Source organism: Rhinatrema bivittatum, chromosome 2 (assembly GCF_901001135.1).
Source record: "Rhinatrema bivittatum chromosome 2, aRhiBiv1.1, whole genome shotgun sequence".
Classification (NCBI taxonomy): Eukaryota; Metazoa; Chordata; class Amphibia; order Gymnophiona; family Rhinatrematidae; genus Rhinatrema; species Rhinatrema bivittatum.
The window spans coordinates 290,149,870-290,168,349 of record NC_042616.1 but is presented as its reverse complement, the minus strand read 5'-3'; the positions used below and the strand labels follow the sequence as shown (position 1 = coordinate 290,168,349).

Below are 18,480 nucleotides of genomic sequence, written 5' to 3'. Positions count from 1 at the left end.
TTTGTTAGCTGCTGTGGTACTTTTGGCAATGTTATGACTACTTTATATACTAAATATGTTGAAGAAAACAAGATGAATTGCCAAAAGATCTATACTGCAAGCAAAAGCGGTCATCAACTAAATGTCAAAACTACAATAAAGATAATCCCTGATACAGCTTTGGAGTGCTCATACGTAGTCATACGATGCCATCTTATAAAGATTTATGAGCACTCCCTAGTTGTATCATTGATAGTCCTCACTGTGGTTTCAACATTTAGTTTGACTAGTTTAAAGGAAGGGACATCATAAACTTCCAAGGAATTGTTCTGAAAATTGCAGAGATTCTTTATCATTTTTTATGAAAAAATTGTGGCATTCTTCCTGTATCATAGGCTTTACACTAGCCGTTTCAGTCCTGACAGCCAAACAGCCCGATTCTGTGGGCAGTATTGATCTTCTCCCTGCCCAATTAGAACCTCTATCCCTCCGGAGAGGTCTAACAGGAACCCTGAGGGGCTCTCCTCCCACTGACCCTCTCTCTCGCTCTCTCTGTCTCTGTGCCCTTCTGCCCCTTCTCCTACTTGTTTGCCTTCTGTTTACTCTCCTTCTTTTCACCCTCTCCTCATCCGTGCTTGCCGCATTCTTAGCTCTATCACCCTCTACTCAGGCACGTGAGAGTATGACCAGGATGCCTTCGGTCACCAGTCTTTGCAGCAGCTTCTGGGTGGCAGGGTCCAACTGCAGCAAGAATGCCACAGGGAAGCTCAATTTGGAAAAGACAGATAAATTAGCTCGCTTTCTGAAGACATAGAAAGACCAAGGTGCAGTAACTGATTGATTGCCCTTTGCCACAGAGGGATGGCAACTTTCAAATGGGCGCCCGAGCACGCATGTTCACGTGTGCCTCTGCGTGCTCCCAGAGACGTGGAAATTTTATAACGTGCCACATACACGTGCATATTTAAAAAAAAAAAAAAAAAAATAGCCTAGGTGCATGTATCTGTGTGCCTGATTTTAAGCTTGCGTTCACCCAGCAATGCAAGTTGGCTGAATGGCAAGTAACTGCCTGTATTTCATAACAGACACGCTTCCAGCCGAGGGACCAGTTTCATCAATTTGTCCTCCAGTTTTCCCAGTGTTCTGCTAGGGCCTCCCAACCTCCCTGGTTCTTTAGTTTCCACTCCTCCCAGTTCCCAGACCCCTCAAACCCCTCACAGACACCTGTAACTTTTTTTTTTTTAATCCTTATGCCTCCTCCATAGCAGAAGGAAAGATACACAGCCCTGGATCTGGTCATGCGCCCAGGCACATATGTACTTGTACACACACATCTCTTGGCCCCACCCTGGACACCCATGCCATGCCCACACCTCGTCCCTTTTTTGGGCCACTGCAAGATATTCATGCATTGGCACTTGTGTGCACATCTGCCCGCCTTATTAAATCGGGTGGACAAGTGCCAGATGCACACCCATCTCCCAATTTCGTAATGCGTCCAGCTTTTAAAATTAACCTTTGAGTCCTACGTGGGCCTCCTGGCTTCCAACCCCATGACTTCATGTTGAAGCAGTTCATCACTATGATCTCACCAGATTCAATGGAGAAGGAGTTGGGGAAGGGGGAATGTCATCAGTATAGTGTCAGCATTGGCAGTTTAATGCTGTGTGACATGGAAATCTCATATCAAATTCTCTAATTCACAATTCACCGAAGCTCCTGAGGCTCACAGATTTCACCAATATAACTTTCTAGGGGTAGGAACATTTTAAAACTGGAACCACATAAGTTGCAATGTCTGACTTTGTGTACCCAAATGGTACCATTCAAATCCACTAATAGCATACACTTTTAAATATCCACTTCTTTCTAACTAGAGGCATAATACAATAGAATTTCTTGTATTCTGTTTCTGTGGGGTAAAAATGTTTAAAGAGAGCACTGCATCTGTTTTTTTCAGTAGCCACAGTATAATAACTTTTTAATATTTACTTATTTATTTATTTTAAATTCATCTTTATTATGTCAACAAGGACATTTTATTTCTATGATTTTTGTGCCTTTTCACTTCTCAGGAAGGGATTATGCAACTTTTAGGTTTTGCAGACCTGATCACAATAGGAAACCAGAGGAAGTAAACTGAGGTGCATAACATGCAGTGCAGAACCTGTGTTGAGTTGAAAATTGGCTCCTTTTTTAGTCATTTATTTTACTGAAGAAAAACAAAAGAACAATTTATCAGCAGTTCCTGCCCATCTTCTGTCTGTCTGATTTGATATCAGTGGAGAAATTGGTAGACTAATTTAGATGAAATTAGAGGTTTGAGAGGTAGACCTCTTTGAGGAGTTGAAATGATACTCTCAGCAGGAGGACTGGATACTGGGGCTGGCCGTGCTTCCCAGGTCCTGATAGCTGAAGAACATGCAGAGAGGAGGGATGGGGATTTGTGGGATGACGAGAGGAAGAGAGGAAGAGGATATGGATGAGTGCTGGGGGTAAAGAAAATCTTTGGAAATTCTGTGTCGCGTATGAGCACACATTTCCAATCTTGTTTCAGGACAGGCTGATCCAGTTCTAGTTTTATACCACAGCAGACATCATTGGCTTCCTAAACCTGTCCTTTGGATCCAGACAGGGTTTCAAGCTATCCACAATGAATATGCACGAGATAAACATGCATACACTAGTTCTCCAAAAGATAAACACATTTCTTTCATGCATATTCATTGTGAGTACGCTGACTAGCTGTGGAGTCACCTGGACAGTTTTGGGGAAACCTTGGCATACAGGACTTGTCAGCGAACTTTTTATGGGGAAGTCCATGCTTGCAATGAGAGAAAACTGGATCAACCTGTCCTGAAACAAAAATGGAGCCAGTTAGCAACTTTGGTCCTTAAGCACACAGCTTTCTGCTTCACTATAGGAGAACAAAGTCATCAGGAGAATTCTTAATAAAACAAGATAGGAGGAATTTCATCTTTTGAGTTAAGTACTTAATGTAATCATACTAATTCTTGATTAGTGTTTGATTTACTAAGCTATTTTCCCGTAGACACAGAATGGCATAAAAGCTTTAATAAATGAAACCCCACTATATCAAATAGCTATCTATTTCTGTATATTTTCTAGAATGGAAGCCCAAATGTTGAAATGTTTATTATGGTTAATCAAATGTAATATATATATGTTTTTCTTTTTAAGAAACACAAAACATGTTGAGGTTTGTATTTAGTGCATTTGTCTGGCTAAGTTTAGACTTAGCCGGACAAACACCAGAATTTAAAAATCCCCCTGAACTGACAGCAGCTGACATCGCCAAATAATTTATCTGGCTATGTTTGGGGCAGTCTGAGGGCATTCCAGGGAGGAGTGTCATTTTCTGGCTAAGTTAACTGTATAATTCTAGTTTTTAGAATTATCCCACTAAGGGCCAGCTTCATTAAGGCTTTTCTCCTATTTTGTGTCTATGGGAAAAACCCTTAGTGAATCAGGTACTGAAGTACCGGTAGCTGGATAACTGTAGCATAGCCAAAGAGCAGTTTTAAAGTTAGCTAGATAAACATATCGAGCTAAACTTAAGCTAGCCATGTATACTCAGTAGCATGTTCACACTGCTTATTATCCTTCCTAAATTAGCCGGTCAATTTTATCTGACTAACTTTCCTAGGCGGCCACTGGCTGAATATGGACCTTAATGTATAAACAAAATATATATGATTTTTCTCTGTTGAAATACTGTTTGATTTTGCAAAAGGTTTTCTTTTTTTTTTTATCAACCAGTGCTCATCATGTTGCTTATAAAATCAGTGCACTGCCTAAAATTGAATTGCACTTAAATAACACCACAATTTTTAAAATTTATTTAGTCACTTAGTAAACAAATGTGAGTTGATAAAATACAGTCCTGGTCTTTTAAACCTTTGAAGAACATGAAGGCCAATCATGAATATTTGGCAAGTTGAAAATGTTGTCCTTAACATCCATGGCGAATTTTGTTTAGATGTGCAAAGTGCAAGGAATATCTGACCACATCAGCACTGCACGCTGCCTTATACTAGTGTATTGAATTATGGTGACCCAGCTGAGATGACAGGGTAAAAGTAACATCATTGATAAGGTTGCCAACTGGCTTCAGATTTTCAGGACAGGCTGATCCAGTCCTGGTTTCACCCCACTGCCTTCATGGTCTTGTTGTCTTGCTTGTCTCAGTAGGGACACCTGGAGGTCCATATTCAAAAGGATTTAGCCGGCTAAGTCAGATGTTGGCTAGCTAAATGAATTTTTGGGCACATATCCAGATAAATTCTAGCCAGCTAATAAGTTAGGTGGATAGAATTTAGCTGGATAAGTTAGGGGCAGTCCAGGGGTGTAACTGGGAGAAATTGAGTTAGCCGGCTAAGTCTGGTCGGGTCAGATTTGTGCTAAAGTTAGTCTGCTATAGTTAGCTGGCTAATCGATATAGCTGGCTATATTCAATAGTGTGACTGCACTATTGAATATGCCTCCAAAGTTAGCCGGATGGGTTTATCCGGCTAACCTTGCTATCCGGACTGTATCTGAATGTAGGCCTCCAGAAGTACAAGTCCATGCAAACAGTAGGCTTTGTCTTCACCGACCTGAAGGATTCTCGAAAGCTAGTCACAGATGTATCAAGTTAGTGCAATAAAAGGTATCACCTTCAGTCCATCTGTTGACCCTTAATTCTACATTATGTACAACAAAGCTTAGTAAGAAATTGGGAGTGGTGTGACCCCCTCAGTAAGAAATTGATAGAAAAGTCACTGTTTAAGCTACAATGTAAAATGGATTGACCCCCCCCCCCCCTTCCCCCTTATACTTTCTCTATATCACTCGATGCTTAGTAGACACATGTACACAGGTCAACAGTGGTTACAACACTGGAAATGATAAAACTGTTAATTAGCAAGAAGGGGAAAATATTTTAAATGGCAAAATGGGTTTAAATTTAAATGGTAGTCAATTACACAATTACATGGTGCTGGTCTTAAACATTTTTTTTCTTGCTCTTTCTCTATTGGATAATTATTTGTTTAAACAAAATACCATCAGTCCCCCATTTAATTAATTGTTTTATAAGAAGTAGATACAACTTTAACTGGACTGTCTAGACGGGTGAGGGATAGGTAGGGAACAAGTTAACAAACTGTGGGAAAAAGTCGGCACAACTTTTAATTTTAGCTCCTTCCCATCCCCACAATTTAAAGATAATCATTTCAATCAAAAGTCATAGTTCAACACAAATTAGGTAATACTATGAATCTAATTAAAAAGTTAAAATTCATTATAATTTTGTACTTAATACCTCTACTAGAAAACAAAGCAAGCTCTGAAGATTAAATAATAGAAATAAAGAAAAAAAAAGAAAAAACAGCCACACGATTTTTATTGATATGTTTTACTTTGCTGGCAGACCAGAGCAAAGGTTTTGTGAACATTTAAAAGATGAAAAAGGTGAAGAATCCCAGAAGCGGTTTATCTTGAAGCGAGATAACTCTAGTATTGATAAAGAAGACAATCAGGTTGGTTCTCAATCCGCCAGCTGCTGAAATCTGGTCTGTTTTGAAGGTGGGCTGACTGATGTTATTGTTGTTATTTTACTGTGCTCTCCCGCTTCCCCCGCACCTCTGGCATACGGTGATTAGCATCAAAGTTTAATTGTGGCTGCTTTGGCCCTAGCAATGTGTAGGATGCATGAGTGGCTGCTTGGCAGTATTGGCTGCATGTTGGAGGAGGAGGGTTGGATTTTGAAAAGACTGAAGCTGCTGGAGAAATTCTGTGGTTGGCATTTTCAATTTTGTGCGTCAGTCTGGCATTTCTTCCAAGTCCAGACAGCTTGTGTTTCATTCCTACTTCTGTAGTACACAAATTTGGCCTGGTTACATTAGCAATAGTGCATTTAAAAAAAAACAAAAACTGATTTTGTTTTGGAGCCCTTCTTTTTGGGGATCTGATTAAAAAATTAGCCTCCTTGGGGGGGGGGGGGAGGAATAATTCTCCAGCTTTCATTTTCCTTCCTTGTTTTGCTGTTAACTGAACTTCTTGTGTGCTTGTTTTGCATGTAGCAAAGCTGTTTTTTCTCTTCCCCTCGTTTGTGTGTTGCTTGTGACCTAACACTGACTGCATTGTACATGGCAAACCCGGAACATTAACATGCAGATGCTGAACAGCAGGCAAGGTGCTTAACTTCCTCAAGTGAAAAAAAAACTTTGACAAGCAAACGAACAAATACAAAATGTTCATGCACTCTGCACATTTTTGTTTACTGTTAGCTAGTGAAATGTGTTTATTCAAACTTTTTCTGCTTAAGATACAACATAAAATTCCTAAAACGGACACTGTATAAAAATTCATGCAGGGTAATTATCATGATTGATTTATTTAAGTCAAAGGCATCCTTTTACCATAATGTTTAAATAATTGCTGTTCATTTCAGTATACCGTGTACAGAATATATATCTAGCTTCTGTGGATTTTAGTCAACTGTTTGATTTGATACAGTTATATAGCTCTGTTAAGGTATAGACATATATATATACCTTGAAAGGATTGATTTTTTAAAGAAGCAGATAATAGTGTACTGTAGGGCCCTATCTAAATTGGGGGATTAATGTCAAATATTTGTAGTAGATTAGCAAACAAAGAATGCAGAATTGTGGAAGAGTAAAATATTTGATTTTTATTAGCAATAATTTGCAAAAGTCAGTAGGCATGCCATAAGAACATAAGATGTGCCATGTTGGGTCAGACCAAAGGTCCATCAAGCTAAGTTTCCTGTCTCCAACAGTGGCCAGGTCACTAAGAAGTGCCTGGCAGATCCCAAAGAGTAAATCCATTCCTTGTTGCCTACTCCTGCGGATAAGCGGTGGCTTTTGCAAGTCTACCTGGCTAATAATTGTTTATCGACTTTTCCAAATCTCTTTTAAACCCAGCTATGCTAGATACCTTGATCACGTCTTCCATCAACAAATTCCAGAACTTGATTTTGTACTATGTGAAAAAAAATACTTTCTTTGATTTATTTGTTACTATTTGAAAGGGTAAATAACCATTCTAAGTTATCTGTTCCATTCTACATATGATTTTATAAATCTTTCATATCCCCCTCTGCCCTCTCTTCTCTTTGCCGAAGAGTCCCAACCTGTTTAGCCTTTCTTCATAATGGAGCCGTTCCATCCCCCTTGTGTATTTTGCTCTTCTCTGCACTTTTTCTAGTTTCACCATATCTTGTTTTGAGATGTGGAATCCAGAAATTAACACAGTACTCATGATACAGTTCACACCATGGATCAATACAGAGGCAAATATGATATTCTCCATTTTATTCTCAATTTTCAGAGTAGGAAGAAGCCAGCATTCCTGAAACAGTAGAACAGCAGTTTGCAGGTGGGAACGACCAGGGCAGGAAGAAGTCTGTGATTGAGACAGAACAGATCAACAATTTGGTTAGAGTAGAAAGTAGAACTGGAGTGGGTTCAGAAGAGCGTATGGTGGGTGATCTGAAGAGCCAGCCTAAAAACAACAGGATAGTAAGGGAGGAAGTCAATACAAAAATAGCTGTTTGGGGGAAGGGGCCTGCTGACTGAAACATCTGATCATGGGGTAAAGGGCATACTGAAGCAGAAATCAGCCATGGAGGTCAAACTGGCTGAGAAACAGGTGATTACTTTGGGAGGGGAGTGGCAAAGCCTGCACTATAACATCTGATTGCAGAGAAGAGAAGCATGCGGCACAAAATCAAGTGATGAGGGGCAGCACATGAGCAGACAGGTGTCGGGGACAGTATTCCAGCAAAGAAACAGAAGATCACTAGAGAGGATCAAGCATAGAATTGCTTATTATAGGGGAAGTAGGCAAGCTAACAGAATAGTTAAATTAATACAGCGGATTGAGAAGATGCTGGTGTGCTACATGTAGGCAAACAATTGATACACAAAAGTGTGGGCTTAATTCAGCTCATTTGTGGTAGATACTGGTCATTGCGGAATTCACAACTTCCATGAATCCGCAATTTTGTTAAGGCCTTATAGAATCTTTTGCTTTGCATTCAACATGAGAAACAAACAGCACAATAAAAAGAGCAATAGGCCTTCATAATGCTACTTTTAAGTTATATGGAACAATTGCACCGCCAATTGGGTGGTGTCATTTTCCACATGACAGATAATATAACTTTCTAACATTGCTTCCCCTGTAGATAAGGCAAGGTCTGTACTTGGTGTAGTACTTACCCACTGAAGCGGATTTTCAATGAAAGGGCCATGAAGTTGATGATAGACTGTTGCGAAAAGTTTATAGTTGAACCTCATCACAAGTTTATAGTAGAACCTGTGGTGAACAAGCCCCATAAGTGGATAACTTTAAAATAGCTGCACATGCTGGTATATACACACATATGTGGGCATGCATAGACTTACTATAGTATTTTATAACATGCACTTGATATACACATGTTTTATAAAATATGCATATCTCTACCCCACCACATACGCGTGTACATAGGCTTATGTGTGACTGCATGCAATGCAGTGAAACCTCGTTTATCAATGCATTCAATCTGCGTACTTTTCCCACTGATTAAAACAAATATATACATGCATATATTTTACGTGTGAAAGTAAAGTAGGATTTGCCCGCTTAAGTCCTAATTTACGTGCATAAGTTGGTGCATTTTATAACATGTGCATCGAAGAAATTGCCAGTTTTACCAATTTTGTCCACCAGTTCACCCAGTCCTTCTGCAGCTCATCGAGACCCTCCTGTTTCTTCAGCTTGAACTCCCCTCAGTTCATCCAAGCCTCCAATAAACATGTTTAATATCACTTATTCCAGATAATTAGTAGATGTAAAAATGTGCAATTAACTTGGAAAATGTACGTGTGTAAGTGCCTTTTAAAATATCACACGAGTAATGGCCCCATCCAGGAACGCCTCTAGACACCCGTTTTTTACATATGTATATGTGTGTGTGTGAAGGTGAACATACACACGTATTTTAGGCTTGTATAAAATACAGAGTACACAAATAGAGGCTACTTAGGAATGTATATGCTAATTTTTATTGCATAACATTTTGAAAATTCACCTTTAAATGTTGTCCTAAGACTATATTCATACTCCTTGGTAAACATTTAGGGAGATTGTTCACCATCACCAACCACTACATCCAAGTTTTTACTTCCTTTAATCTGCTAGCCTTTATGATGCTTTTTATGGAGATCACATTTTCATAATTGATGTCTGAACAGTGGCACCGAACTGGCTGAACTATAGCACTTACTTCTGTAGCACAGGAAGAGACTCTCAGAACCTCATATGGCATCAACTCATTCCTGGATATGATAGAGGATGTTACATCACATCAACAAAACAAAAAACATGTAGTCTATTCATTTGTTAAGGGTTCTGTTTTAAACATGTGATAGCCCTGCCCACAGAAAGTAGGATTTACGAAACGATAGGCTTTGTGAAAATAGTGACTTTTAAAGGAATTCTTTTCATTGTTTTCCATGATTGGATTCCCTCAACTCCTTCTCTCCCATCTCAATTTCTTTCCAAGATCAATAGGTAAAATGTAGTATTCTCTATAACCAACATTTCTATTTTTCTGGCTGCTCTATTTTTATTTCCATTCCCATTGAATTAAATTAGTCCCTTATTTTTCTTTAAAACAAGACAAATTACTTGCCAGTGGCTTTTTTTTTTTTTTTTTTTTTTTTTACAGGCTCTGTTTAATTTGTAATCCTCTCCTTAAAAATTTCTATTCCCTTCCCTGTGCTCCAAATGGCAGCAATTTACTGAGCTCAGTTCATTCCCTGAGCCAAAAGAGGGAGAAAATTGGCTTGTCCTGTCGAGCAGCAGAGGCAGATGGACTCCATCCCTGATTCACAGAAACCTGATGGATCAGTTGATCCAAGGCAAGTTCTATCCCCTTAGCCCTGGGGCACACCTATAGCATAACACAGTGCTTCCCATGTGCCACTTTAAGAATGAAGGAAAGCTGTAATTTTCGTGCTTCATTTGTTTAAGTGAACATTCATTATTCTCAGCTGACAGTTACTTAACTGTAGTTTTTAACAGCTCAACTTGTATAACCCTCCTGATTTTTTTTCTGCTCAGCAAAATAGAATTCATCCATTTAGAGATGACAGACGAAGTAAATCAATTGAAGAGAGAGAAGAAGACTATCAGAGAGTAAGAGAGAGAATATTTGCACAAGATGTGAGTAGTTGTTTAAATTGCCTCTTCAGTGCTGTCTGTCTTGTAGTCGGGTAGTATCCTCCCCTCCGACATCGACAGCGACACATTGCAGGAAGAAAGCAACTGCAGTGGCTAGATATGCACACCATGATTACAAATAACGTGAGCTTGACCGTCATACTGTTTTGTTTATGTGAAAAGTGATTTCAAATGCAGCTCAGTGGCCCTGGAGCGCGTGTTGCTCTTGCAGGAGTTTTCCATCTTTTTCTTCTCTAAAACTCTGAAATGCTACACTTTTTTTAAACTTGGCTTTTAGTCGCCAGCAGTAGAAAGAGAATGCCTTTCAAAATTTATTTTAGGTCTCCGAAGCCTACTCTCTTACTTCCCTCTAAACAAATAATTTGTCTTATGTAGTACTAAATAAGAGCATTTGCTATGCCATAGTCTACATTGCTGAGAAGGCTACAGTATACAATATCATAGCTGAAAAAGTATGGATTCTTTCTAGCGACATGCAAATTTGCCTTTTTAGCCAAATATTAGTTGGATCCTTTTTTTTTTTTGTGAATTATGGGGCTAATTTTGAAATCCATTTAAATGAATAAAACATGAGTTTTTTCCTAAATGGCTTCTTATAAAATGGTGTGGGGAGTCTGGTACATAAAAGAATGCACATAACCTGATTCATACATACTTTTATGTGCTCAAAATCATAGGTGTTCCTGGGGGCGGATTTGGGATTTATGTGCACACTTTTGAAAATCAAGGCGCATGAATTATTCAGCATAGGTTTCTCCCCCCACAAAGAGCAGATGAAACTTTGTACAGGTTAGTTTGTGTGCATTCTTAGGGCTAGTTTTCAAAGTAAATATATATACGCAGGTTCACTTTGAAAATAGGTGTAACTTATTAGCCTTAGCAATACAAGTTACATGGGATATTATAAAATTACCCTTCCTGCGCATATGCAGCTTTAGGGATACTTTTTCGATGAGTGTGTTTAAATAAATGCTAGTACTGAGGTATTTTTCTAATTCTAGATACTCAACTTTAAACAGTAACCAAGAGATTTAAATACAGATGATAAATTAGCTATAAAAATGCAACTCCGCATTCATTAATCAAGTGTGTTGTTAATAATATAACATTGACAGGAACATATCTCACACTATAATGAGCTTTCTCACTAAGAATCGCAATGAGATTTACCAAGGTTTTATCCCATTCAGTGCCTTAAGGGAAAATTTTTCATAGATTGAGTCCAGAGTTTGTTTTCCTGTAAGCATTAAAAAAAAAAAAATCAGAACATAAGGAAAAAATGCTGCTATTACTAGCAGGGAGGATAACTTTAAAAAAATCCATGCGTGCATCCATGAACACATGTATATGGCCATGCACAGATCTACCCCAGTAATGTACAACCCACATGTGTCGTTTACGTTTGAGTTATAAAATACGTATAATTCTTCCCTTTAGCATTCGCCCATATGTAAAAAAAAAAAATTCAAGTTAGCTGGATAAGTTCCAATTTACCAGGCTAAATGGCACACAACTGCTTTGCGTGTGTATTTTTATTTATTACTTTACATATGTACACAGGACGATTTTAGACACAAGTTACAGGCATTTACCACATACGTCAGCTTTTACATGTGCAAGTTGGCAGATTTTCCAACATGTGCACATCAGTGAAATTACCAGTTGAACCAGTTCATCTACCAGTTTTCCCTGAACTCCACCCCCCCCCCCCCCCACACACACACACACATTTTACCCAGACTGCCCATCCAGTCAGTATTTCATATTAAAGGCATTTACTGTCACTTACACCATATATATAGGAGTAAATATATGCAAGTAAGCTGTCAAATCTAAGAGGTAGATTTTAAAAGCCTGGTGTGCGCATCAGTTGGGGGATACGCACACAAGTCGGGCTCGTGCGTGCTAACCAAAGTTTAAAAGTCGCCCAGATGCATGCGTATCTCCCATTGCATGCACATCTCAAAAGTTTGCAAAAGGGGTGGGGCCATGGGCGTTTCGGGGCATGGCCAAGAGATGTGTGCATAAATACTTGCGCGTCTGGGCATGCGCCCAGATCCTCTGTCATGTAAGTTTACTTCTGTTAGGGGCGAGAGGTATAAGTTTAAAAAAATAAAATGAAAAAAAGCTAGCTATACCTGAGGAGTTTTAAGGGTCTGGGGTAACTGGAGGAGCTGGTGAAACTGGCAGTGGCTTGGACACCCCTCCCCTTTTAAAATTCCCTGCAGTAGAAGCAGGATTTGCGCGCTTATTTGCCCTCCTGTTTAAAATTTAGGCGCACATGTACATGTCCAGGCTATTTTACAACATGCGCACATATATACACGCGCAAATTATAATGCGCCAATGTGTGCCTACCAGCCGCTGTGAAAGTTACAGTCTCTGGCATAGATTTTCAAATGTACGCACGCTACCCGGCGCGCCCACTTGGACGCCCGATTTTATATAAAATTGGGGGTCAGCACGTGCAAGGGGGGGTGCACACTAGTGCATCTTGCGTGCGCAGATGCCTACAGTCTTCCCCTGTTTCCTTCCCCCTAATCTAACCTTCCCACCCCTTCCCCTAACCTTTCCAATCCCTAGCCCTATTCTAAACACCCCCCCCCTCCCCCCGCCAACCTCTATCTTAGCTTTTGCCTGGCACATGTTGTGCGGGCCGGCAGCCTGCTGGCACGCGATCCTTCAACACAGCAGCAAATGGATTTCCGCGCGTAGAGCTTTTAAAGTCCGGCCCTCTGTGCGTAAATTTCCTACAGCATTTCCCTCATGCAGATGTTGGCCCTGTCCCGAAATATCCCTGGACCACCTTTTTTACTTGCGTAAATTTACCTGCAAATCTTTGCTTACGCGTGTATGTTTCAGGTGTATAAAATAGTATATTCTGTATTTGAGTTTATGCTATTTACCTGTGTGTAATGCCAATTTTTACACGTGCAACCTTTTGAAAATTCACCCATTTACCTTTTCTTGGAATAACATTGGAAACAGAAGTTAACTAATGCATAAAAGACCACTTGACCCAATCATTTTCTTTATTTGCTATAATATCACAGATCCTATCTGATCTCTGGATTTACCTTTTTCTTTTCCTATCAGTTAGGATCCATTATGCTTGTCCCATATATTCCTGACTTCCAGTACCACCTCTGCCTTCACAGCCTCTGTCGGTAGGCCGTTCCATGCATCTGCCACTCACAAAGCGAAGAAGTATTCCTTTGCCTTACTGCTGACATTACCCCACTCCAATGTCAAATCATGGCCTCTTGCTTCTAGAACTTCCTTTCCGTTTATATATGCGGCCTCTGTGCTTTATCTGCATCCTTGAAGTATTTAAATGTCTTGATCACATCCACCTTTCCCTCCCCTATTCTAGAGGGATACATTCTGGATTAACCCTGAAGGTCTCGTTCCCAAAGGAAAGACTTGCTTAAGAGCATATTAGCTGTGATGCTTGGAAAATTTTTTTTTTTTTTTGCACAGCAAGAGAAGCTTGACCGAAAAAAACTTTCTTTACAAGAACTACTGTAGAACGTCCTGTTTTTATTGCTGTTAAATTGTTGCTGTTTTGCACATTTCCTCATCAAGTGTTTAAAAAAAACAAATAGGTTTGATTACGTAGAATTGAAATTAACTTGCTTCTGTATGATGTGCTTATTCAAGCAAACATTTTTCTAAGCAGTATATTTTGTTCTACAATACTTCTTTATGTAACATCATTTGAGAGAATTGAAAACTTTAGCAAAGATGACATAGTATAGTCACATTTCATTGTTCTCAAAAACAACAAAAAGAGAATTAACTTTGATCAAATATGTAATCAAATTTCTTTAGTAACTCTTTCAAACATATTTATGTAAAATTCAAAAACACTGAGATTTCCAAAGCCTGTTGTAATTGCTCTCATTTTCTTTTTTTTTCCTTTTCCTACCTGACATTCATACTCATTCATCCATCCACACAAACACATTCATTCTTGCATGCCTATTGCACAGACAAGAGGAAGGATGCCCATATAGCCCAGTGAGAAGATGGTGAGTCACATTGAAATCTGGCCAAAGATTTATTTATAATACCCATTGTATCTGGAGGAAGTAGCTATAAATAGTTCCCCCACATCTCTCTAAAAATTTGTCAATATCACCATCTTTTTAAATAAGCATTGTTAATCTATCCATGATCATAATTTTTTGCCACATTGATCCATCAGAAACTTTGCATTATATTCTTTCCTTTGAGTCAGTTGTTTTATAGCACACTACTAGTAAGTACAGTCACTGGTCAGAGGATGAAGGATCCACTGCATTCTCCTCTCGGCCTCAGTGTCTCTGTTCCCCTCCCCTCCAGTACTGAACATGTTGCATTTCTACATGTCTGTCAATGAATGATAAAGTGGGATAGTAGATAACAGAAGTGTGCAGGTCAAAAATGTTCGTTTCAGTTTGGGGGTTTTTTTTGGGGGGGGGGGGTTTTGTTAAGGTGGTTTCATTTTTCATTTTCTTTTATGGGTTTGTTTGGTTTTTTTTGTTTGTTTGATTTTTGTTTGGTTTGTTTCAGGACAAAAAAACATGCTGGGGTAGATTTTATAAATGTACACCCGGGCGTACTTTTGTTCGTGCATCAGGCGCGAACAAAAGTACGCTGGATTTTATAAGCTACGCGCATAGCCGCGCGTATCTTATAAAATCCGGGGTCGGCGCGCGCAAGGGGGTGCACGTTTGTGCAACCTGCGCGCGCCGAGCCCAGCGATTTCGGAGCGGCCTCGGAGGGAACTTTCCTTCCACCTCCTCTCACCTTCCCCTACCTAACCCACCCCCCCCACCTTTGTTGGCAGATTTACGCCTCCGGAAAGCAGACATAAATCTGTGCGCGCCAGCGGGCTGCTGGCGAGCCATCACCCAACCCGGGGGCTGGTCCGGAGGCCTCGACCACGACCCCGGGCCAGCACCACGCCCCCAAAACGCCCCTCCATGCAAGCCCCGGGACTTTCGCGCGTCCCGGGGCTTGCACGCGCCACCGAGCCTATGCAAAATAGGCTCAGCGTGCGCAGGGGGGGTAGGTTTTCGGGGGGTACGTGCGTATCGTACCCGCGTACCCCTTTGAAAATCTACCCCAAAATAACTAAAAATAACCAAAACAAAAAAAATCTAGACTGCCTAAAGTTCTTTCAACGCTCCCCCTCCAACTTGCAAAGACAACTACGGGGCCCAGGCCTAGCTGGGGTCTCTCCAGACCCTTTCAACCCCCACACTCACCCTATGAAATATTACCAGGAATTTCCCGACCCTCAACTAACTACATCTGTGGAGTTCCAAGGGGCAGCAGGAATGATGTCCAGTTGGTCCTACCCTCACACTCCGTGCTTTAAAATGATGATGGCAGCTCTCAGGTGAGCACCAATGTGGCAACACTTTGATGCTTGTCTCAGGGACAGCCGGAGCCATTTTGTTTGTTTGTTTATTTATTTATTTTATTTAGTACTTTTTTTTATATGATACAGATCATATCGGTTTACAAGGAACAGGGGGTTAAAACATTAACCTTAACATAGAAGAAGAGGCAAAAGTTACAATAAAACAAGGGTAATGGAATTCTATACATGAGATTACCTAGTAATTTCAAGAGATTAAGATTACCTTATAATGAACTGCTTTGCCACACTTGCCATTACCATACTTGTGTTACTGGTTTTTAAAATATTGTTTCACTGTGTTAAGACGTTTATCATGTGGTGAACACTGTTTACCACACAATAAATGCCTAATACATCTTTGTAAATGATCACCTAAATTTGTACATGAGGCAATGAAAGGTGAAGTGACTTATCCAAGGAACATCAGTGGGATTTGAATCCTGGGTTTCTTGATTCTCAACCTGTTGCTCTAATCTCTAAGCTACTCCTCCACTCCATTCACTTGAATTAAAGGCATACAAAATGAAAGGGAGACAGCCTAGGTGTTATTTAAGATAGGAAGGGGAATAGAATAATGCATTACCCAATACACCAAACTTTGTTTTCTAATAATGTGGAAGGTCTTATGGTACTTATTAGTCATTAATCAATTGTCAGTGGATTAGTGAGAGGGACTGTATTTTTAACTTAGTCAAGTTGCATTATTTTAGATGAAAAGCCGATCGTGTTCTTGCCTCTAGCATTATTTAGCTTGCTTCACTCTGCGATGCTGTTAAACAGTGTGCTAACATCAGAGATCATGATCCCCTGCAGTTTTACTCGGCACCGCACTACCATATTATTTTATTGGTCCTCTTGCTGTGTACTCACAGCTTCTTCTGGGTATTAAGAGCAATAATTAAACAAAGTTTTGGGCATTTGCTGGTGGAGAAATGCCCTAGCAGGAAAGCTTAAATCTGTCAAGCATTAATCCCCCCTGAAAGTGCCCAAGGCTGTGCTTATTTAGGCTATTATAAATGTTTTGGGTTTTGTTTTGTTGTTTTTTTTTTTCTTTTTTCTTTTTTTTAAATCTGGAAATAATTAAATATGTCCTTTATTCTTTGGCATTATGATTACTTCCAAGCACCACAAGATGATGGATGTTCATAGTACTGCTCTCGTTTGAGCTATTTATGTGGAATTAGCACTCAAGATAGCAGAATTCTGTAAAATAAAAATTGCATGGTGGTGTGAGGATTATGAGGGAATAAATATTTCCTCATGTCTGTCCTGATAGAACTAGACTTGCTATACTGTATTCTAAGCTTGTCTCTCCTTACTCTGGTGGTGTTGCTAAATGAAATTTGCATCATTTCATATGCATTGCTTGAATTCATGTTTTGAAAAAAGGTGTATATGTTTGCAAGGTTTTGCGTTATTTCTATGTCGTTGGGGAAAATGTGTGTAACGTTTTTATGCCATTGGACTTTTGTTTTCTATTGCACGTTTTCATCGCTCCACATATGTGAAATAAATGGAAAGTAAAACTTTAGCAGTCTGCTCTGTAATGTTGTTTTATATATTCTAAGTGCCCCCCCTCCTTCCCCATGTCTTGAGTCATTCATACCTGATAAAATTAACCCTATGACCCCCTGAATTGATCCTGATTGCATATTCATTTCTGTCTGCCTATCAATGCTCAATCAACGTTTCCCTGAAAGATGAGTTTGAAATATTCTGGTTTTGTTACTACCTTATTTACTCAGATGCTTTTGAAACTCAGATGGAATGCATGTCCAGCTTAATTGAGAGTAACAATTTATCTGTCCTGTGCCTATAACTTTCTATTCTGTAGCCACAAGACATTTGTTAGTTGGCTGCTGCTGGTGTTCATCACTTATGACCAGGCTGCATTTGCTGCTCCTTATGTCGGCCGCCGTGGGATCATTTGATGACAGCCTGCACAAATTTGCAGGCTTTTGCAGCCTAAGAGACCACCAGTTTTCAAAGTGAACATTATGGGCAGATATTCAAAGCCCTGCACGCACAGAAAAAGGGCACTTACGCGCGTAAATGCCCGGGGCGTACAACCCAAATTTTGTATATAGCGGTTTTTGTGTGCGAAAATGACCTAGCGCGAACAAAAAAAAGGAGTGTTTTGGAGGCATCGGGGGCGTGTCGGGGCTGTGCACATGACTTATGTGCGTATGACGTATTTTATAAGGGATGCGTGCAAATCCCCTGGCGCGTTCAGTGTATCTCACGCGCGTATATTTACTACTGCCTGCCTGTGGGCGCAAGGGACTTCTAAAGTGTCCGTGATTTCTTGACCTCATCGCTCAGAGACCCTCCATTATGAACAAAGGCCGAAGGTGGAAGGAAGAGCTCGTGGGGCTTACTGGTGGTAACTGGCAAACACCTCTTTTCCGAGGCACTGTTCATTTGTGTGTAATGGTAAGGGACTGCCTCAGGAGGTGATAAACAGAAGGAACATCAATTCTCCTAGGGCATTCCTGATTTAAATATGTTTATAATAGCTGCATGCTCAGAAGAGAAAGAGAGAGGAGAAGAAGAATGCTGAAACTGAAGAGGTACCCTTTACATAGAGTTTACAGGACTCGCTCACAATTTCTGGATATGTCTGAGGAGGAAGTAATGCGCAGGTTCAGATTTAATAAGGAAACCATACTGTACCTCCACCAAATGATAGAGCCTGACCTGCAACCTATCATCCAAAGGGGCCATGCCTTGCCAGTACACCTCAAGGTGACTACGGCCCTGGCCTTTTTTGCTACCGGCACCTTCCAAACACCGCTCAGAGTGACATCTGGAATCATTCAGTCTGCCACCTCAAG

At 40.1% G+C, this 18,480-nt stretch overlaps 1 protein-coding gene across 10 annotated transcripts in view; it reads left to right on the top strand.

Moving 5' to 3' along the window:
* The window catches only part of ARPP21 (cAMP regulated phosphoprotein 21), an 896,408-nt gene that overhangs the window by 670,442 nt on the left and 207,486 nt on the right, over positions 1 to 18,480 (top strand). For 5 of the 10 annotated variants that reach the window (XM_029589611.1, XM_029589613.1, XM_029589614.1 and 2 more), the window contains exons 10-11: positions 5,411 to 5,519; positions 10,117 to 10,218. The exons of 1 other annotated variant lie outside the window; for it this stretch is intronic. In XM_029589611.1, coding sequence (XP_029445471.1) covers positions 5,411 to 5,519; positions 10,117 to 10,218 — 211 coding nt within the window. The remainder of the gene's footprint in view (positions 1 to 5,410; positions 5,520 to 10,116; positions 10,219 to 18,480) is intronic. 4 more of the 10 variants (XM_029589617.1, XM_029589618.1, XM_029589615.1 and 1 more) reach the window with 1 other exon arrangement.